The 27431-nt window shown below is 48.3% G+C and overlaps 4 protein-coding genes and 1 non-coding gene across 6 annotated transcripts in view; 1 reads left to right on the top strand and 4 right to left on the bottom strand.

Moving 5' to 3' along the window:
- Positions 1-721: 721 nt before the first annotated feature.
- On the bottom strand, positions 722-5468 carry LOC125510609 (B3 domain-containing protein Os11g0197600-like). The gene is made up of 8 exons (XM_048675834.1): positions 5325-5468; positions 3668-4204; positions 2458-3157; positions 2190-2291; positions 1910-2062; positions 1508-1645; positions 1226-1389; positions 722-1136 (listed from the first exon to the last, which is right to left on the bottom strand). Exons 2-8 carry the CDS (start codon positions 4169-4171, stop codon positions 840-842), a joined length of 2058 nt encoding a protein of 685 aa, XP_048531791.1. The 5' UTR covers positions 4172-4204; positions 5325-5468; the 3' UTR covers positions 722-839.
- A 16959-nt stretch (positions 5469-22427) lies between these two features.
- TRNAK-UUU lies at positions 22428-22499 on the bottom strand. The gene has a single exon. It is a non-coding gene; the product is annotated as a tRNA-Lys (tRNA).
- A 1783-nt stretch (positions 22500-24282) lies between these two features.
- On the bottom strand, positions 24283-25131 carry LOC125510606. Its single transcript, XM_048675832.1, has 2 exons — positions 24969-25131; positions 24283-24887 (listed from the first exon to the last, which is right to left on the bottom strand). Exons 1-2 carry the CDS (start codon positions 25077-25079, stop codon positions 24447-24449), a joined length of 552 nt encoding a protein of 183 aa, XP_048531789.1. The 5' UTR covers positions 25080-25131; the 3' UTR covers positions 24283-24446.
- Positions 25132-25215: 84 nt separating this feature from the next.
- On the top strand, positions 25216-26709 carry LOC125510605 (probable NAD(P)H dehydrogenase (quinone) FQR1-like 1). The gene is made up of 2 exons (XM_048675831.1): positions 25216-25952; positions 26050-26709. Exons 1-2 carry the CDS (start codon positions 25390-25392, stop codon positions 26285-26287), a joined length of 801 nt encoding a protein of 266 aa, XP_048531788.1. The 5' UTR covers positions 25216-25389; the 3' UTR covers positions 26288-26709.
- A 136-nt stretch (positions 26710-26845) lies between these two features.
- The window catches only part of LOC125510604 (serine/threonine-protein kinase SRPK-like), a 4709-nt gene continuing 4123 nt past the window's right edge, over positions 26846-27431 (bottom strand). For both annotated transcript variants that reach the window (XM_048675829.1, XM_048675830.1), the window contains exon 5: positions 26846-27431. This exon is cut by the window's right edge and continues 2 nt beyond it. In XM_048675829.1, coding sequence (XP_048531786.1) covers positions 27101-27431 — 331 coding nt within the window. In that variant the 3' untranslated portion in view covers positions 26846-27100.

Below are 27431 nucleotides of genomic sequence, written 5' to 3'. Positions count from 1 at the left end.
CCATGAAACTTGCATATACGGCTTTGATATATTAATGGATGATTCAAATCTGCACCTTGTCTTGAGACAACACATGTATGGCCTAATAACTAGCTAGCAACCGATGGACTATCATTGCAGAAAAGGTAGCATTACAATAATCGCCAATATTTTAGTAAAACTGAATACAACATTAGGAATATAACATGCGTCTAAGAGGCGCACAAAATGAGAAGAAGGATAAGTCAATTTTGTCAACTTGCAGAAACCTCTAGTTACATCTCACAAGTTGATCTATGCTGAACTAAAACGTTCGCGAAAAACTAGGAATATGGATACACCATTTATTGTGGTGGGAAGTAGTACAAAAGCAAGATGCACCATGGATTGTGTATAGAATCCTAAGCCGATTGAGAACCATAATAGTGCGAATGGGCTAAAGATTCAATTACGCTAGCATAGATCTGATACACAGAGCGTAGGCTTACCAAGCGTAGTGAACCAATTGAGATCTGGATGGATCTTCAAAGTTCAGACGACCTCACCAAGGGGGCTTCGATTCAAACGAGAGGACAACATAAGAGATCCATCCAAGTCAAATGGTTGGTTGTGGCAGCAGCGGCTCGAGGGATTTTGCAAGATTTCTGGGTTATATATAAAGGGAATTCGGCAACGGGAAACCCTAGGTTATGAAGGGGATTGAGACATGGAGAAGAAAGGAAAGTCTACATGCTTACCTTTTCCTTAATCCAGTAATTAGCCACAACAACAAACACATAATTCTTAATGTTATGTTTTAACAACAATAGGATGGAAAGGTTCATTAACGACACTAGATCAAAACGCCTATGAACGAATTATCACTCGTCTATGCGAGGTTTTGGGGCGAGGATGCAGGGGGTGATCATCAGCACGACCTTGTGAACGTGCAGCTTGATGTTGTATTCCTGGTCCAGGAGCTCAAACACGCACACGTCCCATTTCTCCAGGTTGTTCTCCATGGCGAGCGCCCCCCACCCAGCGTTGAACGCCGCGCGGGGACGCTCACCGCCGGTGTACTCGTACCACACCTTCCATGGCTTCGCCTGCGGGTCCCATAGCGTCATCTTCCTGCTCTCTTTGGGGAGGAATGTTTTCACGAACTTGTCCGGGATGATCTGTCGTCGATCACGATCAGTCAATGAGCAATGCAGATTTTTAATGTATGTGTCAACTATCGAGAGAAGAAATTGAATTGATCAATTACCATGAAGTACGAGGCATAGACATCGTTGTGCTTCATTGCCTTGATGGCAAAGGGCCTCTCGGATTTGAACCTATGCGCCCTCTCCATGGCATATTCCTTCTCCCTTTGAGTTACTGGACGCCTCTGCGACATTAATCCCAGCCTTCTCATAACCTTGATGAGAACTGGTATAAAAAGATGCAGACTATCAGACTAGTTCACTTCAAGTTTGTTCTACTTAGTACTAGCAGTATAATAAAAGGGTGCGCTTACAGGAAGGAAGGAAGAAACAAAGAGATTTACCTCTGCCAGGTTGGTTTTCACCATTACTCTTGTTGAACATCGGGAATTGATTCTGCTTACTAAGCCTTTTACCAAAAGAATTGTGCCACATGGTTAAGTCCGTGCACACTGATTCTGGTGCGAATACACCTGTATGAACTATATGTGGGTAAGGTTCATTAGCTCGATGATAAGAACATATGGATAGGAACCATTTTACAGTATAAGACCAGTGATATGTTGCTAGCAGAGAATATAAATAGCTTGATGACACAACATCTAAGCCATATATATATACATACATATATATATACAGTATGTATGTATGTATGTATGTATGTATGTATGTATGTATGTATGTATGTATATGTATGTATGTGTGTGTGTAAACAAGTTCTACTCATTTTGAAATTGATTCCTTACCTGCCAAATTGTCATTTGATATTGTTTCTTTCGAAGCTTTTTTGAGGGGAACGCTTTTAGATGCTGAAGAAGAAGACCCAGTATAACCAATTAAAGAAGGAGCAGAGCTTTTCCCCTCGGCCTTGGACTCCTTGGATGGATGACTGTCCAACTCTGCTTACAATGGATGTGCACACAGGTTAGCTAGATAACAAGAGCCTATGAATCATGTGACAACATTTAGCCATCACAATATATAGTTAATTTGAAATCGATACATCTAATGGTTATTCCGAATTACCTGCAAAATTGTCACTTGATGTTGCCGCCTTAGAAGGTGAATCACCAGATGGAGACCTTATCTCCCCAGCCTTGGACTTCTTGGGTGGACGATGCTCCGATTCTTCTTACAGTTCGATATTCACGTAGACAAAGGTTAGCTCGATAACAAGACTATCAGAATCATTTTACAAAATCAAGCCATCTCATAACAACATACACGTAAAAAGTACTACACGTACTAATTATTTTGAAATCGATCGATCGATAAGAGGGTTCTCCTTAATTACCTGCCAAACTATCGCTTGATGCTCCTCCCCCAGAAGTTGGATCACCAAATGGACCTTCAGAGTTCTTCCTCTCCGCAGGCTTGGACTTCTTGGATCGGTCCACTTCTGCCATGATATCATCAACCTTCCTAAACCTAGCCCTCTTCCCGATCAAAAAACCATCGTCGGTCTTGCGTAGATCCTCCTGTTGTTGTTGCACTGGTTCCAATGCATCATCATTGCACATGCGACATTCACTGTCTTCCTCATTCCCCGGAGTTTCTGATAATGCGTCTTCAACTTCCTCCGCATCTTCATCTTCTGAAGCATCTTCTTCTTCTGAAGCTTCATTTTGTGGTGCACCATCTGCACTAGTGCCACTGTGAGTGTCTTCTTCTTGAGGGGCAACACCATCTACATTGGTGCACTGGTGCCAGTCGACGTCCTTGCACTGCGGCTGGGCGAGATACGCATAGGGATCCTCGCAGGACGATGGCAAGAAAATAGTCACTGAGAACTGTGACTGCCCATCGTAACGGAATACCAGCAGGTAACCATAACCGATGCGATTGTCGGAGAGGAACTCCTTCCATCCACGCGCAAAGAGTAGCTCCCCGGAGATTTTAGCCAGCTCTACAGGCCATTTATTCCCGCTTGGACCTCTCAGGGAAACCATCCCTGTACAATCTTCCAAGTATTTGTGAAATCCTACTGGAATGGTCTGCAACATATGTCGTCATACAAATTAATTAGTAATGGTTGAACACGTCGAGCACAACCCAAACATGCATATATGGCATTTAACCTTGCCTTCCTATAGTGCAATCCCAGCTATCAGTCACTGCTCAATTGGCATTATATTTTGCGAAAATATTACATATGTCACTTTTATTTAGAATCTACATTTTTTGTAAATACAAAAAATATCAACTTTCATGTAGTTTATATTTTGGATATGTTATCTCTTTTATCCTTCTCAATGACAGAAAGCATTGTATAGTCCATGTTTCAAACATATCAATCAAAAATTGAACAAATAATATATTGGGTGAAATAGATTATGTATGTACAATTTTAACTCTATCAAATTAGAGAGCACCATTCCTAAAAGTGAACCGCAATGGAAAAAAGATAACCTTCACAACAATCATGCAAAAATATGGTAGGTAAAAATGGAACAGCTAAAATGAGTTAGTCCCTTTCTTTGTTGTTATGAATCAAGAAAGCCTACCATGTGTTCCATAAATGAATAGGATATGAGTGTCCTGAAGAAGTGAGGGCAATTTGTTTTGTCATTCTGGTCCTTATCCTTTTCCTTCGAATCCTCTTCCTCCTTCCTTCCCTTCTGCTTATTTATCTCCTTTTCTTCCTCTACTTTCTCTTTCTCAATTTCTCGCTGCCCTTGTTCTTCTTTCTTATTATCATTATCCTCGTTTCTTTCCATATGTGACTTCACCTTCTTCTCATTTTCCTTTCTTTTGCTCCGATCCTCCCTCTCCTTCTCATCATCATTTTTATCAACAACTCTCATTTTCTTCTCTTTCTCCTCCTTGTTCTTATCCATCTTCCGCTTCGAGGAATTTTGCTTCTCCTCTGCTTTCTTACCACCTTCAGCTTTATTTTGCTTCCTTTTCCCTTTCATATTAATATTTTCATCTTCCTCTTCTTTTACCTTGACATTTTGCATATTATCTACCACGCCCATAGTGTTATACTGTTTTTTATGACGTACCATGATTGGACCTTTACTTATGGTAGGTACTTCTCTCTGCAATACAATAGGAGATATATGATACATTAGCACAATACTTTTGCAATGGTAATAATGGAATATAATACCACACAAGTTCCACTCGAGGGCTAAATCTACATATGAAACGCTTTCAATTTTGGATTTTTGTTCTGATTATTCAATGATTATTCCAAATTGCGTTAGTTATTTTCAAGAATACTCATGTAGAGTCCTTTTGTTACAGATCTAACAACCAACATAAATATTATTTCCATATAAGCTCTTCAGGGAATAAAATAGAACACTATTTATCCCATATTTATATACAAATATTGGTCACACAAGTACACATCATACATGAATGCTAGGAATATATATAGGGTGGTCGCATGCATATTTTGGCAAGGCGCACTTGCACATTTCTATATATTGATCTAACCAGGAAATCCGATTTTGATACCTTATCCGATCTATCCACTAATAGACCTTCATGTGCTCCCCATGTTTATCCTTCTAGAGGATTTGCCAAACAAACTTTATTTTGTCTTGATGATATTTACAAATTCGATGATTCCATTATCAAAATTTAGTAAACCAAGAAACATGCACATATTGTGTATATTACCATCCTTGTCTTAAGACAAGAAAGGTATGGCGTAACTAGCAACCCAATGGTCATCATGAGAGAAAAGGTAGCATTATACTAATTTGCAATATTTTAATAAAAATAAATTTAATATCATGAATATAAAAATTATTTTTCCTAGTGGCCTAGTGGAGTTCTTTCTTCCATATATATAGGGCATTAGATCATTCTTCCAACATGGCCAAATTTCCAATGCGAGGATGACAACAACAACAACATTATTGTGTGTTTCACAAGAATTTATACCCCCCCCCCCCACACACACACACACTCAAAGTGAGAAGACGAATACGTCAATCTTATCAAGAAAACCGCTAGTTATATCCCACATGGATCTATGCACAACTAAAACATCTAGAAACTATGAACATGGATACAGCCGTCTTGTGTTGGGAAGAACAAAAGCATGATGCATACTGGATTTATAGAATAATAGGGTGAGGCATAATCATAACAATGGGCTAAAGATCTAACTGCGCTAGCATAGATCGGATATACCGTAGGGCTTACCAGGCGTCGTGAATCACTTTAAATCTTGATAGATCTGAATATCATACCACTCCAAGGGGCATTCGACTCAACAGCGAAGACGAGAGAAGAGATTAAGACGAGAGAGGAGATTTAGATGATGGCCAACATGGTTGGTTGCGGCGGCGGCGGAGGCTCGATGGACTTTGCAATGTTTGGGGGTTATAAAGGGGGTCACGAAGGGGAAAACCCTAGGTTTTGAAATGGGTGGGACTTGGGAGAAGAAAGGAAAGTCCATTTTTTTCCAGGCCCATCATCATCAGATGACAATATCAAATCTCAATGGGCCCAATTCCAGGCCCACTAGTTTTTCTTTCACATGTCAATGGTAAAACTTCTATTGAGGGTCTATTTTAGGCCCATTGGTTGAGGGTGTTCCGTAGAGGGTCAATCTATAGTATTTTTTTATTCAAAATCATAAGGCCAAATAAGTTGATTTACGTTCATCTAGTATGTATTTTCAATTTTGAAAATTGGTTGCTAAACTTACTTGTATTTTAAAAAGCAAGCTTAATTTTATGACATTGTACAAAATATATTTGGATGTGGTACCGTGTTCTCCAGTAGAAACTACAGAACATCGATCAAACCAATAGACGTTGTGTTGTATTTCCCATCGGATTTTTTTATTCATGTGTAAACAAGGAGATCCATGAGAGTGTTTTCTTCATATAATAAATATTGCCATATTATGATGCACCGTACAATACACTTTTCTATGAAAGTGTTTTCTTGTATAGTGTTGCCGAAAGGTTACATTGGTATTGTATTAGAGCAACTCCAACGTACCGACCAAAACGGATGGCGCTTTTACTCTCTTGTTGTCCATTTGGGTCGGCCGTCTGCTTAGCGTCCGCCCTGTTTATGATTTGGGTCGGCAGTGCGCCCAGCACCCGCGACCCGTTTCATGTCCACGCACAAATTTGAAAAGGCCCGCGGCCATGCCGTCCCCCAAAGTTCATGCCGGCATCATGCCAGCGGCCGGCATACAATGCCAGCTCCAAAAAACACCACACAGATCATGCCAACGCACTTGCCAGCGGCTGGCACACATATGCCAGCACACAAAAAGGGGCGGGGAATTTGACCACGCCATCTCGGTCGTCGTCATGCCAGCACACTTGCCTGACATGCAAAAAAGGGATGGTGGTCACCGCCATAGATCACTCATCATTGAACTTGAGCATGTCAGCCCACATCTTCTCGAACCACGGCCTCTTCCTCAACGACACTATGTTGAGGTCCACCTTCATGATCTCCACCCCGTCATCATGCTAGCGAGAGCCACTTCTTTTGCCTTGGTCTTGGCATTGGCGGCCTCGATCTCTAGCATCTTAGCTTGCTTCTCTGCCTCCATCTCAAGCATCCTCGCTTGCTTCTCCGCCTCCATCTCAAGCCTCCTCCTTTAGATCTCCATGAAGGCGTTCATTTGCTCTTCCTTGTCTTGTTGGCCTTCTCCTCCCTTGAGTACTTCTTGGTCATCATGCCCTCCACGGTTGCGAGCAAGGCGATAGATGTCGCATCCCGCTTGTCCTCCTTCTTGGAGTTGGTCTTCCCTCGCGACCGTGGCTTCTCGCCCTCCCCAACCTCCTCCATGGCTTTCTTCCCCCGACGAGCAATGATGGCGGAATATTGCGCCTTGAACTTCTCCTCCCTGTTGATGACCATTCAACAATGGGAGAGGTTGAAGGACTTGCCTTCGTGTTGGACCTTGAATGCCTCCAAAGCTTGAATGCCTGCAAATGAATAGAATGCAAGCATATGGGCAAATGGATATGCAAATGGACATGCAAGCATAACAGGAATGGAAACAAAGAGGGGCGCATGCATACCATGTCTTGCATTCTGATGCCGCTCATTGGGCGTTCCTTGATGCTCTCAAGGTGGCATAAAACTTGTTGCACTCTTGTTGTATCACCCTCCATCGTTTCAAAATGGACACCCGTGTGTGCTATGCATTTGGCACAGCACAAACTTCTTGCACTCATGGAACTCACGATGGACACGAATCCAAAAGGTCGATGCCTTTTGTTCGGCGCCGACCTTGGGGTCTTTCCCAATGTCCCTCCAACACTCACAAAGAATGCCTTCATCCGCTTGCTCTTCCGCTTCGGCTTCGCCCCGGCGGCTTGGTTGGCGAGCTCGTCCTCGAACAAAGGCTCGCCATCGATGCCCATTTCATCCTCTTTCTTGTGGTCGTAGTCCTCCGGGAACTCATGGTCGAGCGGGAAGCCGTCTAGGCCGACCTGATCTTCCATGAAGGCGTCGTGCATGGAATCTTGATCGTAGGTCGCCAGCGTGAACAGCCACTGGCTGTCTTGGCTTTGGGTCTCATCGGGATCATAGCCAGCCGCAGCGGCACTGCTAGCGGAGTTAGCGGCCGCTGCACTACCCTCGAAGATGATGTTCTTCATAAAACGGTTGGCCGTTTCCTCGTCGCCGGCCGCCGACATTCTGTCGAATAGGTTGCGGGCGCCGGGTAGCACGTCGGCTGGCATCTCCGCGCGCGTTTCCTTGCCCCTCCGGATGACGAGGCACCATACACCGGTGTGGCGTTGAGGTCAATGGGCACGAGCGCGGGCGTGGAAGGCGCCACCATGCTCACTTCTGGCGAGCATTCCTCGAAGAGTCGGGAGGCTTGCGAGTAGACGCGGAAGCCAGGAATCAGGTGCGTCGCTGACGCGCCGGCGACTCTGGCAGCACCATCCGAGGAAACACGAACGAGCCGGTGCTGGATGCGGCCACAGCGGCGCTGACAAGACCGTGCTGGCCAGGGTTTAACCCTAGGTAGATCAGGGCCTCCCTCGTTGCCGCCGCGACGCGGGCGTTCGTTTCCTCCTGCTGCGCGGCGGCGGTGAGAGCGACGGCGTCCGCTGCTTCATTCCTTGCGTCACCCGCGTGCCTCCGGCCCTTCCTCTTTGCCAACTCCGCGACCCGCTCCTCGGGCGTCAGCTGCTTCTTCTTGGGCGCCGCGGAAGTCTTGCGGGAGGTGCGGGGCTTGCCTTTGTGAGAGGGGGCGGAGGTGATGCCGGACGAGGCGAGGGAGGCGAGGCCGGCGGCGTGTAACATCCCAAATTTTCAATTTCAAATGTTTTACAATTATAGCTAGGAATCTATTGCATTTCCTTTGAACCATGTGAAATTTGAAAATTTCAGAGGCATTTGAATACTTTCTGTTGAATTTGAATTCACTTCGAACTAGAATTTGAAATTCATTTCAAAAATCCCTGACAAAAGTATGAGAGGAGGTAACATGACACCTCAAAAAAATTCAGAAGAAAATAATGCCAAAAGTATTTGAATTCAAATTTGGTTTTACTTGGAATTTTCAAAAAATGTTTTTATAAAGTTTGGATTTTGCCTCTGAAAAATAGTGCATCATTTAGGATTTATTTTTCTGCTCATTTTGATATATATATATATATTGTCTATATAAAAGTAATTTTATTTTTGTTTATTTCTTTATTTCTCTTTTATGTCAAAAAAAACACCTAGCGCGCCAGGCCAGCCGGCCCAACAGCCGAGCTGGCCCAGCCGCCAACTGCCCCCCCCCACCTGAAGCCGCTACAGGCAGGTCACATGACCCGCGCCCCGCTCCCCGCACCTGGTGACAGGAGGGCCCCGCCCTCGTCCCCTTCCTTCGAAACAGCCACGCCAGGATCCCGCTCATGCCTGCCGCCGCATGCGAATCTCTCGGGATAATGCCCCGGGCTTGCACCCTCCTCCAAATCCATACCCTATAAATACCCCTCGACCGAACCCCCTAAACCCTACCTCAAAAAAACCACCACCTCGCTCGCCCGCTCCGTTCTAATCTCGCTATGCCGCCATTCATCATTGGAATCCTCACCGGTTAGCACACCCGAGCTCCTATCGCTCCGACCTTTCAAAACCCCTCGCTCAGGCGCATCTTTTTGACATCTTTTTTATCCTCACCACCCTCTACAAAGAGCTACTCGACCGCGTCTGCCCTCCGCCATAGTCTCCGGCTGGTCGTAAACCTCCTCCACATCAATGTGGTTCACCTGAGCACGGGGAAGAGGATTGGGCTTCTTGGTTGATGATTTTTCATTCCGTTGTCGTTTCCATTTCCCTGCTTGGCCTCTAGACAATCGGTGGAATAATGTCATGTCTTCTTGCACTTGAAACAAGTGGTATGACTCAGATCCTTCTGAGCCGGAGAAGGACGGTGTTGGTTGTCGTTGCCTCCATAGCCAGACTTGAAGTTGTTGTTGTTCTGACGATTATTCCTATTCCCTCCATGGTTATGTCCTCCATGAGTATGTCATCCATGGGTGTGGTGATTGTGTCCTCCCGAGTATGGGGTGTAGTAGGGCTTCTACTGAGCTCCATAGATGTAATTTCGCTGGTCATACTTCCGCTTGCGGTTATCAATCTGTTGTTGCTTGCCTTCAAGGATGATGGCCTTGTTTACCATCTCCTGGTAGTTGTTGAAGGTAGCCACCATTAGCTACATTCCCAGCTCATCATTGAGTGCTTCCAGAAATTTCTCCTGCTTTGCGGCATCTGTGGCCACATCATCTGGGGCATAGCGAGCTATCTGACTGAACTCGTCCATCTGCCCCACAGTATGATTCCCCTAGCATAAGTTGTGGAACTCGCGCTTCTTCAAACTCATGGCACCAACTGAGACATGAGAGGTGCGGAAGGCCCATGCTAAAACTGATCCCATGTAATTGTGGCAATGGGATAGGTGGTGGTGTAGTTCTCCCACCAAGAGGCCGCGGGTCCATCAAGACGATGTGTGGCGAAGCGCACCTTCTCTGCATCCGTGCATCCAGAAGTTAGTAGTTGCCTTCCGATCTTGTGAAGCCAATCATCAGCAACAATCGGCTCGGTGCTGCTAGAGAACACCAGCAGATTCAGCCTTAAGAAACAGGTCAGTTGTCGACAGGGGGTGGTGGCGGTGGATTGTTGTTGTTGTTGTTGTTGTTGTTGCCTTGGTTATGGATGAGCATCTCCATCAAGGCATTCTGCTACTGGATCAACTGGGTGAGCTCTGGTGGGAAGTGAATCCGGGGTCACGTCTCGGAGGCATCTGATGTTTTGGAGCGGATGAGAACTTATAATAGAACAAGGGTCTAAAGAGAAAATGACACTACCCGTATGCATGCAACAATCATTATCACACCAATCATTCATTTATTCAACTCAATCATAGTTCAAACTCGGGATACAAGTCTTGCAATAAAACTAAAACATCGACCTAATCGATCAACGATAAAATAAAAATAACATGACGATCATGACTAAGTGTTCTCCTCATATATCATTGCGTCCTCCAGCGGTGCGTCTTCCGGTGGTGCATCCTCCGGTGGTGTGTCTCCTCTTGGTGCGTCCTTCAGTGGAGCTCTCGTCATAGTCCTCATCATTGCTCACTAAGGGTCCATCGTCACCATTCGAATAGAGGTCTTCTCCTAGGTCCATCTTCTCTTCCATCGCGTCAATATAAGTCTTCAGGTTCTGGATCCTCTCCAAAAAGTCCTGGACTTCTTGTTCATGCTTGTCATGGTCCTCGCATGCTTTATCCTCCAATTCCAGTTCACAGAAGATAAGTTTCCTGAAAATCTTCGAGTTCCTGCACGTCTGAACCTCCAGAGTACTGATGTGAGTCTCCAGGTCTTGGACATATGAGATAATGGAGTCGTCATCCACGATGCACACGATCTCTCCATTTGCAGTTCTGTGGGAGATCATGGCGAGGTATGATCCATCAAGCTCGACCATGTACTCCTCCCGGAGGTGTCCAAGTGCATGATGAATAGTCATATCCCTCACAAGGATCCAAGTAGGGGCAGTAAACTGGAAGTAATGGGCTCTGAGAAGCTTCCGAAAGTTCTCCCTGGAATGTGCACCACAATCCTATAGCGAGTGTCCGCCGGAAGTGCATTGGTAGGAATTCCGGTGATGAGTGGCAGAGCAATCTTCAACTTCCTAATGATCTGAACCAGCTGCTTGCCGAAAGGCATCCTCATCCGGCTGGCAAAACTCCGGCAACAGGACTAGGATGTATTCAGCGGCCATCTAGAAGGTTGAAATCGAAGGGAAGCATAAATGAACAGTGGAGAAATATGGAAAAATAAAAACATAAAATAAAATATTTTCTTCATATGGCTTTCCGATCCTAGGGGTTCCGTCCTACGGTCAGCGTGTAAAATAAAATTCATTGCCAAAACGGTATCAGAGACACGCTGACCGTAGGACGCAACCCCTAGGATCGAAAAGCCATAGGAAGAAATTATTTTATTTTATGTTTTTATTTTCTGGTATTTCTCCCCTGTTCATTTCTGACTTGAGTCGTCGAGTACATCCCAGTCCTACTGCCGGAGTTTTGTCAGCCGGATGAGACGATGCCTTTCGGCAAGTAGTTGGTTCAGACCATCAGGAAGTTTAAGATTGCTCTTCCCTCCATCATCGGGACTCCTACCAATGAACTTCCGGTGGACACTCGCTATAGGATTGTGGTGCACATTCTAAGGAAGACTTTCGGAAGCTTCTCAGAGCCCATTGACTTCCGGTTTACCGCCCTACTCGGATCCTTGAGAGGGACATGGCTATTCATCATGCACTTGGACACCTCCGGGAGGAGTATAGGGTCGAGCTCGATGAATCAGACCACGCCATGATTTTCCGCAGAACTGCAAATGGAGAGATCCTGCGCACCATGGATGATGACTCCATTCTCTCATATTTTCGAGACCTAGAGACTCACGTCAGGACTCTAGAGGTTTAGACGCGCAGAAGCTTGAAGATGTTCAGGAAGCTGATCTTCCGTGAATTGGAATTGGAGGATAAATCACGCAAGGACCATGACGAGCATGAAGAAGAAGTCAAGGACTTTCTGAAGAGGATCCAGAACCTGAAGACTTAAGTTGTTGCGATGGAAGAGAAGATGGACTCGGGAGAAGACCTCTATCCGAATGATGACGATGGACCCTTAGTGAGCAATGATGAGGACTACGAGGAGAGCTCCACTGAAGTACGCACCAAGAGGAGGCGCACCACCGGAAGACGCACCACTGGTGGACGCAAGGATATCTGAGGAGAACACTTAGTCATGACTGCCATGTTATTTTTATTTTATCGTTGATTGATTAGGCCGATGTTTTAGTTTTGTCACAAGACTTGTATCCCGAGTGTGAACTATGATTGAGTTGAATAAATGAATGGTTGGTGTGATAATGATTGTTGCATGCATATGGGTAGTGTCATTTTCTCTTTAGACCCTTGTTCTATTCTAATTTCTCATCCACTCCAAAACATCATATGCCTCTGAGACGTGACCCCGAATTCACCTTTCCACTGGAGCTCATCCAGCTGATCCAGCAGCAGAATGCCTTGATGCAGATGCTCATCCAGAAACGAGGCAACAACAACAACAACAACAACAAAAATCCACCGCCACCACCCCCTGACAACCTGACCCGTTTCTTAAGGTTGAATCCGTCGGTGTTCTCTAACAGCACCGAGCCGATTGTTGCTGATGATTGGCTCTACAAGATCGGAAGGCATCTAGTAACTCTTGGTTGCATGGATGCATGGAAGTTGCGCTTTGCCGCACATCAGCTTGATGGACCGCAGCCTCCTGGTGGGAGAACTACACCACCATTTATCCCATTGCCATAGTTACATGGGATCAGTTTCAGTAGGCCTTCTGCACCGCTCATGTCTCAGCTGGTGCCATGAGTTTGAAAAGGCGTGAGTTCTGCAACTTACACCAGGGGAATCATACTATGGGGCAGTACGTGGATGAGTTTAGTTAGTTAGCTCGCTATGCCCCAGATGATGTGGCCACAGATGTCGCAAAGCAGGAGAAATTTTAGAAGGACTCAATGATGAGCTGGGAATGCAGCTAATGGTGGCTACCTTCAACAACTACCAGGACCTGGTAGACAAGGCCATCATCCTGGAAGGCAAGCAGCAGCAGATTCATAACTGCAAGCAGAAGTATGGCCATGGAAAGTAAAGCTCTGGAGCTCAGCAGATGCCCCGCTACACCCTATACTCGGGAGGACACACTCATCGCACCCATGGAGGACATAACCATGGAGGGAATGGGAATAATCATCAGAATAACAGCAACTTCAAGTCTGGCAATGGAGGCAATGACAACCAACACCGTCCCGCTTCGGTTCAGAAGGATCTGAGTCATATCACATGTTGCAAGTGCAAGAAGACGGGGCATTATTCTACCGATTGTCCGAAGGCCAAGCAAGGAAATGAAAATGACAACGGCGACAAAAACTCATCAACCAAGAAGCCCAATCCTTTTCCCTGTGCTCAAGTGAACCACATTGATGTGGAGGAGGTTTACGATCAGCTAGAGACTGTGGTTGTCAAGTTTTCACTAGTGGGTGGAGGATGGATGGAAGGGCGCCCTGGAGCACCCAGTGGTTGACCCAGGGATGCATGGAGAAGCGCCATGGCATCTTGCGGAAAGCTTCATCCAGCCACGAAGAGGCGGATGGATACGCCTTGAATGGAAGCTTACCTGTGCAGCCGCAAGTCACTATGGCTCTTGCTTGGTCGGCCCTAGGCGTGACTCTGGATGGACGGTGCCAGCAGATGTAGAAGAACGGTAGGAAATGGATGGGCACCGACAGTGGCCCAAAGGAACTCTACGGAAGACCTTGTTTTGTTTGTCCCGTCTTCAAACACCATGCAGTGCGAGGACATCAAGCAGGGAATGATTCTTGTGGGTAAAGTGCACAAGACTCTGCAGAATGATATTCAATCGATTAGTCGTGTCCCCGGTTATGGACAACCGAGCCTTTGGATTGGATTTATTTGGGACTCTCAACATCAAATATAATTAATTAATTATTGGGTTATTAATGATTTCCGATACGAGACACTGGTTGGCGGTATCATCTCAATAACAACATATTTTTTGTAGTAATTGCAAGCAAGTCCTTTTGTCGTAGGGAAAAAATTGCTTTTCGCAAAAACTTAAACTTAGAGCCGCACAGCCAAAATTGCATATAGAGATAACATTTTATTATTATTTCTCTCTCTATGACTTGCCGGCATATTCAAAATGCTGACCTACACTGCTGCAACATCTTATGTTGTAGAGGATTATTCCGACCAGGAGTGAGGCTACGATCCACGCTCGGTGATTGCCCTTTAGAGTCGGATGGACTTGCTTATCGCCTACACTTCCGCATTAGTTTTTCTCATGAGCTGGCCTTCAGCCGAATTTATTCTGATGTAATAAAGACTCTATATGAGAATCGTGTAACAAATCAGGTGTGATTGAACTTTGATATTTTTATCAATGTACTGTGTGTGCCGGCGTGATTTTGGGATGGTACAGATACATAGAGACTTGACCATTTTTGGGTCGGGTCGCTTCACGGCAGCATCGAGGGCGTCGTCCATGGCGAGCGGAGAGGAGCGCGCGCGGGCGGGAGGGTTTTGGAAAAGTGGAAGAAAATGGTGGACGCTTTGCCACCGACTGGCGGGCCAGGGGGGTAGTTGGCACGAGGCACTCGTGTTTGTCTCGTGTCCGCGTCGATGCAAATGAGGCTCAAAATTGGGCCGGGAATGAATCGACAGACGAACGAAAAACGGACGCGCGTCCATTCAGGTCAGCGTGTTGAGCTGATTTTTCTGTCCGTCATAATCTAAACAGACGCGCGCGGACGAAATTGATCAGTGTGTTGAAGTTGCTCTTATCTCTTTCAATAGGGCTGGACCAGCATATTCTTTCTATCATGTTCGTCTGCGCCGGAGGCCGGGATCGCAGCATGTAAGGAGGGGGTTAGTCTCGCTATGGATTGGTTTGACAATCCGCTAATTAATGAGGCTGAGGCCAACTCCCCGTAAGACCCCAAACGAACATCCGATTTGTTCGGATTTCGTCCGTTTGCGGTGGTGATGGGTGTGAAAGCGGACATATGTGTTCGGTGTCTGTTTGAGTCACCCACCGCAACAAACAACCTCAAAACGTCCGCTGCCGTCCGGGCCCGCCCGCACCGTGCCCGCTCACCGTCGCTGCCCGCGTCGTGCCCTGCCTGTGCCCGCGCCGCGCCGCGCCTGCCCGCCCTTCGCCCGCTCGCCGTCGCTGCCCAGCTATGCCCCGCCGCCCACCACCGCGCCCGCCAGGCGTCCTGCAGACCCCGCACGAGCCCGCGCCCTCCGCTCCAGGCTCTGCACGCCCCGCACCGCGCGCCCTGCCCCGGCCTGCGGACGTTGCTGCCTGCTCCGAGCCCCGCGCCTGCCCGCACCGCGCCCTGCCCGCGCCGAGCCCCGCCCCGGCGAGCCCCGCGCCTGCACCGCACCCTGCCCGCGCCGAGCCCCGCCCCGCCCCACGCGCCCTGCCCTGCGTCCGCGCGCCCCGCCCCGCCACTTGCCGCGAGCCCCGTCGCGTCCCGTCGTGCGCCCGCGCGCCGCGCCCCGGCACGCCCCGCGAGCCCCGCCGCGCCCCGGCCCTCCTCGTGCGCCCACCTGCTCGCCTCGCCCAGTCCGCACTCGTCTGCCCATGGCCTCCCCTGCTCGTCGTGCCGCTCGCGTGCACCGGCATGGTTGGTGTGTGGAGTAGGAGAGAGAGGAGAAAAGGTGGAGAGAGAAAGGATGGTGGGTGGGCATGCTGGGCCATGGGAGATAAAAAACAGAGAGGATGACAGGTGGGCCATGGGGTCACATGCGGAGGACACGCCCCGGACGAGGACGACGCAGAAGTGTCCGCTTGTGTCCGTTTTGGAGCAAAGACAGACCAAGTTTGCGCCCAGGATGGGCCGATGCGGACTAGAAACGGACGTTTTTCTAGGATGGGGTCGCGCGTTGGGACGTCTCGTTTGTCCGTTTTACCCCAAATGGACGGGGCCGGACGATTTGGGGTCGTTCGGTGGAGTTGGCCTGATAGTCTTAGTAGGTCACCGGTGGCAACACTTGTAGAGGAGACAAAGAGGAGTCTGAATGAAGGACGTGAACATCAAATCATGCATGCACTACATGACACAATATGGCCACCTCTCGCCATACTGCCGTGTGGTTGGGCTCTGGTCCCGATGACTTATGTAATCTCTGTCAAAACGAGTGTAACTCCATGATTTAATCAATATAATCTCGTTTGACTTGAAAAAAAGGGGCTGGACTAAAAGTTTGTAGCTCGCGAGCTTGATGAGTGCTCAATAGTTCAGCTCGTTAAGCTCGTTTTTTTTATAAAAAAGTTCAAGCTTTATTATTAGAAATAATCATTACATCGTTTATGAGGATTGATACAATTGCATTATGTGGTTCCTTAAACCAATCAGAAATGAAAGAAAATCTAGCCAACTTGGCAAGTTCATGAGCAACTTTATTTGCTTCTCTATTACAATGCTCCAATCTAGAAATGGGAAAATCGCAAACTAAGTGAAAACAGTCATCAAAAATCGTTAAGCTCGTTAGTAATAACACAACACATATTTTTATTTTATGTGATGATAAAAATTTTGTAGCACCTCGGCCCATCTATTCAATCTAATCTACATAGGAGGCAATAAACTAGTGCATTTTCTTTTGTAGTCACCATTTTTCTTCTTAAAAACCACATCTACACACTCATCATGTAGATAGTGACACATCAAAATATGTTAACGAGTGCTCGTGAGCTTCAAACGAATCGAGTCGAGCAAAGTTTTCTGCTTGTTAATCTTAACAAGCTTAACAAGCCGAATCTTAACGAGTACGAGCTTAACGAGCCGAGCAGCTCGTTAATCCACCCCTATATGATTCCAAATGAGTTTACTTAGGCCATATGTTTTCACCCACTTTTCTTGGTGGTGGTGTGAAATATATAATATTGGCTCACAAGAGAGATAGCATGTAAAGATGAGCATAATAGGTGTTGATCTTTTCTTCGCCGAAGAAAATAGTTGTTGATCTGCTCAGTTGATGATTTTCATGCCGTGCTGTCTTGTGATGTCTTTTTCCTTGTCAGGCACATTGTCATGTGTGTTGTACCATTTTATTTTTCGTTGTCTTGGCCATTGTATCGTGGAACCACTCGTTTTTGAATAACTGAGTTCTGCATTACCTGGAAAGCCAAGCATTGGTTCATTATTGTACTTAGGGGTAGAGTTGTTGCTGACATTTATTTTCTGGAGTGAAGACTCCAACCAAACTGGGATTCGCAGCAGATTAAAAATCATTCACTTCTGAAGGAACAACAACGAGAGAGAGAGAGAGAGAGAGAGAGTTGGATTTGTCTAGAACACCAACCATAATTGGCACAGTTGTCACTATCATTGGTCTGAAGTTGAAGGCACCAAATTGCACTTCACAAAGTGGATTAAGAGTTCCAAAAATTAAGTGGATTGAGAATTAGTACAAAAGATGTATAGAAGATGGATTCCTTCCTCGTCGTGTAAATGTTCAACGAGGAGAGATCAGCTGGTTTCCAAGATGACAAAATGATGCATCGGTAAATGCAAAACTTATTAATATTTTTCTGCAATTTCATCAACTCAAAACTCTTACTGCATTTCCTTAGTTTTTCCTACGGTGCGTTAAAGACTCTCCATTGTTCAATCGCAAAAAAAAAAAAGAAGACTCTCTAGTGTAAGTTCAAGAAAACAAAGACAAGATACTCCTGCATTTTCATTCGCTCTAGTTGTGGACCTGAATTTTCAAAGGTTTCCAGTTATGGTCGTTCGTTTGTGAAAAATAATGGTCGGAGTTGGTTTCTCGGGAGGATGCGTCCACATTTAGCGACGACGCCCGTCTGATCACGTCGGTCAGCGCCGCCCTCCCGTCCGGTCACATCGCGTGGCATCAACGCCGGCTATTGCGGCTCTGTGCCAGCAAGAATGTGACGCGGGAAACGACATATCCGTCGAAGAGAAAGCACATGAGAGGATTTTGGGCAAGTCCGGGGTGTCGGATGCGTGCGTGGCAGCGGTCCGGATGTCCGTAAAGCAACCTGATGTGCTTTGTCCGGACCGGATCGCAAACGGATGCGGGACAATGTTGGATTGGATGACAAAACACGTCCGGATCGAGCGGTCCGAACGGATGCGGAGGGTTTGAGGGTCAGCGTTAGAGATATCTTTAGTTATCATCAGATAATAAATATTGTACTCTTCCTTTATGGGTTTTCCAATCGGGTTTCTTATGAAAGGTTTTTGATGAGGCAATATTAGTTATACCATATCATTTTCTCATTATATTTTCTCCACCGAGTTTTAAAAGGAGTTTTCAACGGTATATCATGTTACTGTATTACTCATTACATTTTTCAGGGGGTTTTGGGGGGAGATTATCAACATTATAAACAAATGATTCTTAGGATAGATGACGAGAGCTAAGGTACTCAGACTCCCCCCTCCCGCGTCCCCCTCCCACGTAGCCCCCGCGAGCAGGGGGGGGGGGGGAACCCTAGCCGCCGGACCTCAGGCCCCCTCAGGGGCGGAGGGCAGGATGAAAAATGAGAGGGAGCAATGATATATACGTATTTTTTTTTCAGAAACATCTATGGAACTAATGGCTAAAAATTAAAAAAAAAACACACAAGCATTCATATAGTGTGTTAGAAGCAAAATCACACACTTCCTTATAAGATAATGTTATCACACACATAATTAATTAATTATGATAAGTTCATTGCGAAAGCAAAACGTAAACTGACCAGTTAAGGCACAATAGCTTGAATATGCCGTTCCTTTTTGTTGGTACGTCCCTGATTTTCTAGCCTTCAAGCTGCAGGAAGATGAAACATGTTTGAATATAGAGAGCATATAAACATTGACAGATAAACATCTCTCCATTAGCTTTCCTGTCAATGCCAAGTAGTTAGCGTTAAATAAATTGAGACCGTGAAGGCAGAATATTAGTATTGATTTCATTTTACTCCCATGTGCTCAAACTTATTCATATGGAATTAGTAGGGGAACCTAGATTCAATCAACCTAATTACCGATTTGTGTATTACAATTTATACACAAGGATATTTGGTACAATTCACTGCCTTTTTGACATGGAAATCAGAATAAAATGATAATGGGGAAATTAGAAAGAAAAGGAGAGAGCTAAACCTAGGGCCTACCTTGATTGAATAATTGATTGGTACGGCTTCTTCCTTGGGGATGGCAGGCCGGCCGGCCGGCCGGCGTGCTCAGTGCAGGTCGAGGCTGATCGCTAGAGGCGAGGTGTATGTGCAGCGTAGAGCCGCGGGCGGCGGCGCGGCGGTTTCGGCTCGTCAAGGCCTCACGCGAGCACAGGCGACGATCACATCTGAGACTCCCGAAGACCTACTCCAGTACGTTTCTAGCGAAATCACCTGATCGTTCTGGATGGGCCCCTGGGCTAATAACCTATCTAATTTTCATATACGGGCTTTAAACATACAGCATGAAAAAAAGGGGAAGTGAGGGCAAATACCTTGGGATGAGTGGGGGCAGCGTTGTATATTCTGGGTCTGGTACACGTAAGCTAAAAAAAACGAGTGGGGCATTCGCCCCTGGGTCCCCTCCTCGCCGCCGCCTGGTTAAGCTGACGGGCGAAGCCCAACGGCGTGGGCGGCGGTGGGGCTTTTCCTCCTCGCGCTAGGGGGCGGCCGGCGGTGGACGACAACGGCGAGTGGTGGTCTCACGCTGGCGAGGGGTGTGGCGGCGCACGGTGGGCGCAGGCGGCGGGGTCGTGGGTGCTCGCTTCGTAGTGCGGGCACACTCGCGTTCGTGGAGGTGGTACCGGCCTGGTCTGGGCTCCTTCAGATCTGGGCGCTCTGGCGGCCGTGGACGGTGTGTGGTGCCTCGCCGGCGGGTCTCGTTGGGGATGGGCTGGTGGCAGCATGCTGGAGGTCCGGGTGGTGGCGCGCGGGATGGCCACGGCCAGTTCCGGCCGGATCTGACACGGGCGGTTCGTCGTGCTGTGCGGGCTGCGTGCGGCTTGGCTCATGGGCTCTTCCTTTTGCTGCTAGGCAGGGGCAGCGGCGCCATGGTGGCGGTGGTGGTGGAGCGAGCGTGCCGACCAGATCTTCCCTTTTTTTGGCCGGCGGCGCGGGTTGTGGCACTGGCCCGGCGTGGTTGTTGCTCCAGCCGTGGGTGGCGGCAGCGACATGCTCTGTCCTCTGCGTGGGGGCTTCCTTTCACCGCGCCGGCATCACGACAGCTTGGCGGGTCAGCTGCGACGGCGGCTAGATTTCTGGCATCGGCTCGTTTGTAGGTGGTCCGGTTCGACCTTCGATACCTCACTTCGGCGTCCGGCACTATCTTCGTCGATGGGTTGGCCCTCCTTCAGCTGTGGTCCATCACTCGTTTCGCATCCGGCTACAGGACCGAGCTTACCTCGCATCTGGCTACAGAACCGAGCTTGTCTCGCGTCCGGCAGCAGGACTATGCTCGTCTCGCGCCCAGCGACAGGACCGAGCTCGTCTTGCGCCCAGCGACAGGACCGAGCTTGTCTTGCGCCTGGTGCCGCAGGACAGGTCGATGGAGTCCAGTGTTGGCCGGTCTATTGGGTCTCGGCACTTGAGGCCGCCCAGGGGTGCACAAGGCGAGTCCTTTCCACTCGTATCTTTGGTTGGGGTAGCGACGGGTCTCAGGTGAGGTGGTGTCAAGGTCTTGGATGCCGGGGTGACGGCCCTGGTGGTGGTTCCGCGATGTTCATGGGTAGAACCCGTGGCTTGGTGCTGCCCGGTTGCCACGGCCGTGTGAGTGGTGGCCGGGGTGAAAACCCGCTCTATCTTCGGACGGACCGACGACGGTGAAGTTTATTCCCTTCTTGAAGGCATCGTCGCGACTCTCATTGCTCGTCATATTGCTCCAAGGGAAAACTGTGATCTTTAGATCGGGCGGCAGGGCACTCCAGTGTCGTCCCTTTTCTGAAGGCGCCGCCCTGGTGCCACGGTTCGTCATATGCGGCTTCACTTCTTCGCGGTCGCGTGTTCATGGCTGTAGTCCTCGGCTGCTCTTGTAGTGCGAGGGATGGTGTTGTTACGCTCAGCGTCTATATATCATGTCTTGGATGTGTGTGCACGTGTGTTTTGAGGGCATACGTTTGTACTGGGTGATGTTGATCGTTGCTTTATATATATAACGGAGCGAAAACAAAAGTTGTATAAGATTGATACTTCTATAAGATGTGTGATACAAGAAATGTTTATAATGCCTCGGGTATAAAACTATAAATAGTCCAAATCAATGAGAATCAATCACCTTTAGTTTTTGCTAATCACAATATGCATTGAAGCCCACGGTTCGACATATGCGACTTCACTTCTTCACGATGGCGTGTTCACGGCTGTAGTCCTCGGGCGCTCTTGTAGTGTGAGGGATGGTGTTGCTACGCTCAGCGTCTATGTATCATGTCTTGAATGTGTGTGGGCGTGTGTTTTAAGGGCGTGTGTTTGCACTAGGTGTTGTTGATCGTTGCTTTATATATAAAATAGAGCGAAAGCAAAAGTTGTACGAGATTGATACTTCCATAAGATGTGTGATCCAAGGAATGTTTATAATACCTCGTGTATAAAACTATAAATAGTCCAAATCAATGAGAATCAATCCCTTTAGTTTTTGCTAATCACAATATGCATTAGAGCCCATAGATTGGACTTCACTTCTTTACGGTGGCGTATTCACGATTGTAGTCCTCGCATGCTCTTATAGCGTGGGATGATGTTGTTGCATTCAGCGCCTATGTATCATGTCTTGAATGTGTGTCCGTGTGTGTTTTGAGAGTGTGCATTTGTATTGGGTGTTGTTGATCGTTGTTTTATATATAAAACAGAGCGAAAGCAGAAGTTGTACAGGATTGATACTTCAGTAAGACGTGTGATCCGAGGAATATTTATAATGCCTCATGTATAAAACTATAAATAGTCCAAATCAACGAGAGGTGTTGATCGTTGCTTTAATATAAAACGAAGCCAAAGCAAAAGTTGTACAAGATTGATACTTCTATAAGATGTGTGATCCAAGCAATGTTTATAATGCCTCATGTATAAAACTATAAATAGTCCAAATCAATGAGAATCAATCACTTTATAGTTTTTGCTAATCACGGTATGCAGACACTCTTGGGTATTTTCTTGAGTGTTATTTGTAATGTGCCTTATCCTTTTTTTGCGGCAGAAAAAAAGGACGCCGACCGTGGGGATCGAACCCACGGCCACGTGGTTAAAAGCCACGCGCTCTACCACTGAGCTAGGTCGGCCTTCGGGTGAAAATTCTGGATTAAATCTCATAGCTTTTTGTTTCCATATAGTTCAAGGAGTGTGACGATGATGGAAGGCCTGGGGGTCGGTGTTCGGGTCAGCCTCCGCCTCTTTGGTGATGACGGTGATGTATTTCACACCATTGACGTGCACGGTGAGATCACCGCGCATAACCGGATCTTCGAGGATGATGGCGTGCTGCTCTTCCTCCGTTGGGAGGAGGAGAAGGTGCAGCTCAACCCCTCCGCTGGCGGCGATGGCAGTGTGCACCTGTGGCAGATGCAGCCGTATAATGTTACGGTGCCCATCAATCCACAGCCATTTCTTACAATTAAGGTGAGCTTGAAGGTGACTAGTCCGAGCAACGATGGGGCTACCATCGCCTTCGAAGGCGATGTCGAGTTCCCTCTTGACATGGCCCAACGTGTTTGGGCAATCCGCACAGAGCACGGTGAAGTTCAAGCCTGTATCTCGTTCAAGTCCGTATCTGCTAGAAATAAGAGTAAAAAATTGTCTTCCTTTGCGAGCTTTGCTTTGTTTAACAGGCTCTCTTTACGGTTATTGTTAACTGATGGGAGCTTTCTAGTATGTGGAAGTCATTATCACAATATAAAACAAAAAAAGTTATCACTGATTTGTTTGCCAAAAAAGAAATGTGTTTAGCCTACTCAGTTTTAGAAATCCCACAAATCGAAGGAGGCCCTCGTGCGCTTCATTCTCTATGTGTACTGACACTGAATTTTCAGCGTTTTCCAACTATTATTGTGGAATCGTTCATTTCTGAAGAACAGCCAACTCTGCGTTCAACTAGAATACCAATCATTTGCTCGTCATCATACACCAGGCCTGGACATTTATCTGATGCGGTTAACACACCACATTTTCAGCTGCCTGGATATCAGCAACACTGAAGATGCAGGCATTGTTTTTCTTGAGGGCAAATGAGTTCTGCTAGGCCATAGGTTTTCACCTGCTTTTTTTGGCGGTGGTGTGTACTATAGCATACTGCCTCACACGGAAATAAACACTAACAGTTGAATTGTAACATGTAACGATGAACAAAATAGGTGTTGATCTTTTTTCGCGGAAGAAAATAGCTTTCGATATGCTCGGCTGATGATTTTCATGCCGTTCTGTACTGTGATGTCTATTTCCCTGTCAGGCACAATTTCTTGTGTGTTCTACCATTGAACTTCTGAAAGTTTGTTCATTACTTGGAAAGCTTATCATTGGTTCATTGTTGTACTTGGAAAGCTTATCATTGGTTCATTGTTGTGCTTGGGTAGAGTTGCTGTTGACATTTATCTGATAGGGTGAAGACGCCAAAACGGACTTCGCAAAGCGGATTAAGAATCATTAACTTCTGAAGGAACAGCGAGACAGAGCTGTATTACCTAGAACTCCAGCCATTGGTTGGTTGGTTCATTATCATACTCGGGCACCAGTTGTCACTGCCATTTATCTTAAGTTGGGGGCACCAAATTGCACTTCGCAAAGCGGATTAAGAATTGCAAAAATTAGTTGGATTGATAATTGCAGAAGACGGATTTAGCTTCCTCGCCGTGACGCCGTTATGTGTATGTTCAACGAGGATTGTGAGATCAGCTGGTTTCCAAGATGACAAAATGAGGCATCAGTACATGTAGAACTTGTACTTTGCTGCAGTTTCCTTTCATCCACTCAAACCCCCTGCTGCATTTCCTTGGTTTTTCCTGTGGTGTGTCGGACACGCTTTGGTGTGTTTTATTGTGTGTTCTCATACAGCCGTCGTTGACATTTATCTCAAGATGAGGACACCAAATTGGACTTCACAATGCGGATTAAGAATTACACAAGAAAATTGTACAGGATCAATTGTTTGATCAGCTGTGGTGGTTTCTGGTACAAGTTTCGCAGGAACACGAATTCCCTTCCAAAGATGACAAATTTTTTGATCGAAGATCCTGCTACATGGACTGAGGAGGAGTGGAGGCGAGGATCATGTCGGGGACGGTCTCGAGCAGGTAGGTGAAGAGCCCGCCGAGCAGGAAGAGGAAGACGAAGGCGAGCCCGATCTTGGCCAGGTACACGGAGGCGCCCTTCTTCCTCAGCAGTTCCCTCTCGCGAGCCCCCTTCCCCTCGTCTCCGGGCGGTGGCGCGTGATGATGCGCGCCCGGCGCGTCCTGCTCGGTGACGGTCTGGAGCCGCCAGCCGCGGCCGTAGTCGGCGAGGGGCGCGGTGGGGCCGAAGCACACGGGCTCCTCCCCCTCCTTGGCCGCCTCCACGTGCAGCGCCGCCGGGGCGCCGGGGGCCAGCTTGCGGTTCACCGCGTGCAGCGCGTACCGGGCGGTCGTCCCCGCCGCGAACCGCCGCACCTCTCCGGAGCTCCTGCAGGTGACCTCCAAGAACTGCAGACCAATAATCGCTCAGAGAGAATTCTACAGTATTCAGACAGATATAATTGGATGCTTGTGCTCTGAGCGGTTTACCGGCGGGGGAGGTGGGTTGACGGCGCCGTCCTTGTGCACCGTCTCGTCAGCTCGCCGCTCCGTCGCCGGCTCGTCGGGTCCCGGCGGCTTGCTGGCCTCCGGATTCGCCATGGCCGCGGGTGTGCAGGAGCAGAGGAAAGCAGGTAGTGGTTGACTTGTAAATTCACGTGGGTAGGTTGTTTATACGTTCGGATCGGGCCGAGCAAGGCCCAGACTAAAACCGGGCCTCACAGGATCCACTGGGCTTGCATTTGGATCCCACCTGCTGCAAGGGCCGTACAGGCCCAGCTCGCGTGCAGTTACGACCCGCACGGGCCGGCGGCCGCAGCGGCGTTAGTTTGTCCCGATCGCGCGCGCTGCTCCTACGTGTCGTGTCAGAGTGAGCCAGTGACCGGCGTCGCTCCCCTCCCCGCCGGCAGCGATGGGCAAGGGCGGCGGCTGCGTGTTCAGCAAGGGCCAGCGCCTCCCGCTCCCCCCGCACCGCCGCGACCGCACATTCATCCCGGCCCCTGCCACCACCGCATCGGAGCCGACCCCGGCCACCACCGCGCCAGAGCCGACCCCGGCCACCGCCGCGCCGGCGCCACGCCAGGTCCGTATCTACGTCGTCTTCTACTCCATGTACGGGCAGGTGCGGCGCCTGGCGCGGGCGGTGCAGCGCGGGGTGGGGTCCGTCCCGGGCGCGCTGGGGATCCTGCTGCGCGTGCCGGAGACCCTGCCGCGCGCCGTGCTGGCCAGGATGGGCGCGCTGGAGGCCGCCGCGGAGATGGACGCGGAGGGGATCCCCGTGGCGGACCCCGGCGGGCTCCCCGACGCCGACGGGTTCCTCTTCGGCTTCCCCGCGCGGTACGGCGCCATGGCCGCGCAGATGCAGGCCTTCTTCGACTCCACCGCGCCGCTCTGCCGCGGCCAGCGCCTCGCCGGCAAGCCCGCCGGCTTCTTCGTCAGCACCGGCACCCAGTGCGGCGGCCAGGAGACCACCGCGTAAGCCTTTCTTTCAGGCCACCGCCGCCAGATCGCGTGGTTTCGCCTCCGGCCAGCCGTAACCGTGTTCGTCCGTTCGTGTCTCCTCTGTCTGCAGGTGGACGGCGATCACGCAGCTGGCGCACCACGGCATGCTGTTCGTGCCCATCGGGTACACCTTCAGAGAGGGGATGTTCGAGATGGAGGAGCTCCGCGGGGGCTCGCCGTACGGCGCCGGGGTGTTTGCCGGCGACGGCTCCAGGCCGCCCAGCGAGCTGGAGCTGGCCCTCGCCGAGCACCACGGCAGGTACATGGCCACGCTGGTCAAGAGGATGGTGCACGGCGCCGATGCCTGATTCATCATCTAATAGAGATTCTACTTACAATCCTTTTGCCCTGTCGATGCTGCGCTGGGCACCATCGTTTTGTAGATAAACAGCATTGCTATTTAGCCTAGCCCCAGAATTCAGTTACAGATTACTCTGCAAACGCATGGAGTGTGTTGAATTTTCGTTAGACATCCCTGGGCGTAGCCATTATATGCACAGTTCAAATTACCCAAAACACAATAAACACCTTATATTATTCAATTTATTAAGCAAATCAATCTGTTTAGGGGACGTGGTTATTGCACATCGAAGTGACTCAATCAAGCATAAAAAAATACCCAAAAAATACCCACACAGATCACCGTGTAAGACATAAAAAAATACCCAAAAAATACCCACACAGATCACCGTGTAAGACATAGGACTCGGATGTGGAATACTTACCGCGCATGTGCTTGGCAAAACTGACAGTAAAAAGTATCTCAGGCCTGCCGGAAGACAGCCTCACAAGTCACAACCCACAGCGCCTTTCACGTGGTTCACGCATAAAAACAAAGCTACTCCCTCACAAATGATCCGCCGCCGTTCACTCCTAAACAACTTCAAAAAAAATTGCAGATGCTGATAGTACAAAAGAATATGTCCGTGAAAAAGGTCAGGGGCCGCATCAACCCCAACAAATCTAATCCTGTTCGACCAACCTCATACAACACATGTCTGGCCTACTACTCTTTTTCGCATGGGTGGATATCCTAACACATCACAAACCTAACGAGCACTCATTTCCCACTCATGGAGCAATCTTAACCCAAAACCGACTCTTGTAGACCGAATGGCACCTCACTTCTTAGAAGGCGTACCATTTGCAATCTTTTGCTTGGAACCTGCTTGGGGATCCTTCGCTGTCTTGGATGAAGAAGCGCCATCTATGGCGATGTTCCCCAGCTCCGCAGCCATTGCATCTCTTTCATCATCTTTCTCTTTGCCTTTGTTCTCTGGAGCGCCATCAACTGGATTCTCAGCCGTGTCCGCCAGCGCTCTGGGCTGCCGTCGAAGGGGTCCAGCATCAAACCATGGGTGCTGAAGCAACTGAGCAGCTGTCGGACGCTTCTCGGGAACAAAATCAAGTATTGGGACGAGAAAGTCTGACATGGCAATGGCATCTATGTCG

Source organism: Triticum urartu, chromosome 5, assembly GCF_003073215.2.
Source record: "Triticum urartu cultivar G1812 chromosome 5, Tu2.1, whole genome shotgun sequence".
Lineage (NCBI taxonomy): Eukaryota > Viridiplantae > Streptophyta > Magnoliopsida > Poales > Poaceae > Triticum > Triticum urartu.
The sequence above is the reverse complement of the archived record's forward strand: the minus strand, read 5'-3'. Positions and strand labels throughout refer to the sequence as shown.

What these genes read in the sequence shown, in the direction of transcription:
- LOC125510609 (XM_048675834.1), bottom strand. Translation starts at nt 4,171, where the DNA reads ATGGTACGTCATAAAAAACAGTATAACACTATGGGCGTGGTAGATAAT. An exon ending in ATTCATTTATGGAACACATG is followed by an intron (nt 3,158 to 3,667) that starts GTAGGCTTTCTT and finishes CATATGTTGCAG; the next exon opens with ACCATTCCAGTAGGATTTCA. An exon ending in TCTATGCCTCGTACTTCATG is followed by an intron (nt 1,137 to 1,225) that starts GTAATTGATCAA and finishes GATCGACGACAG; the next exon opens with ATCATCCCGGACAAGTTCGT.
- LOC125510606 (XM_048675832.1), bottom strand. Translation starts at nt 25,079, where the DNA reads ATGGCGAATCCGGAGGCCAGCAAGCCGCCGGGACCCGACGAGCCGGCG. An exon ending in TCAACCCACCTCCCCCGCCG is followed by an intron (nt 24,888 to 24,968) that starts GTAAACCGCTCA and finishes ATTGGTCTGCAG; the next exon opens with TTCTTGGAGGTCACCTGCAG.
- LOC125510605 (XM_048675831.1), top strand. Translation starts at nt 25,390, where the DNA reads ATGGGCAAGGGCGGCGGCTGCGTGTTCAGCAAGGGCCAGCGCCTCCCG. An exon ending in GGCGGCCAGGAGACCACCGC is followed by an intron (nt 25,953 to 26,049) that starts GTAAGCCTTTCT and finishes CTCTGTCTGCAG; the next exon opens with GTGGACGGCGATCACGCAGC.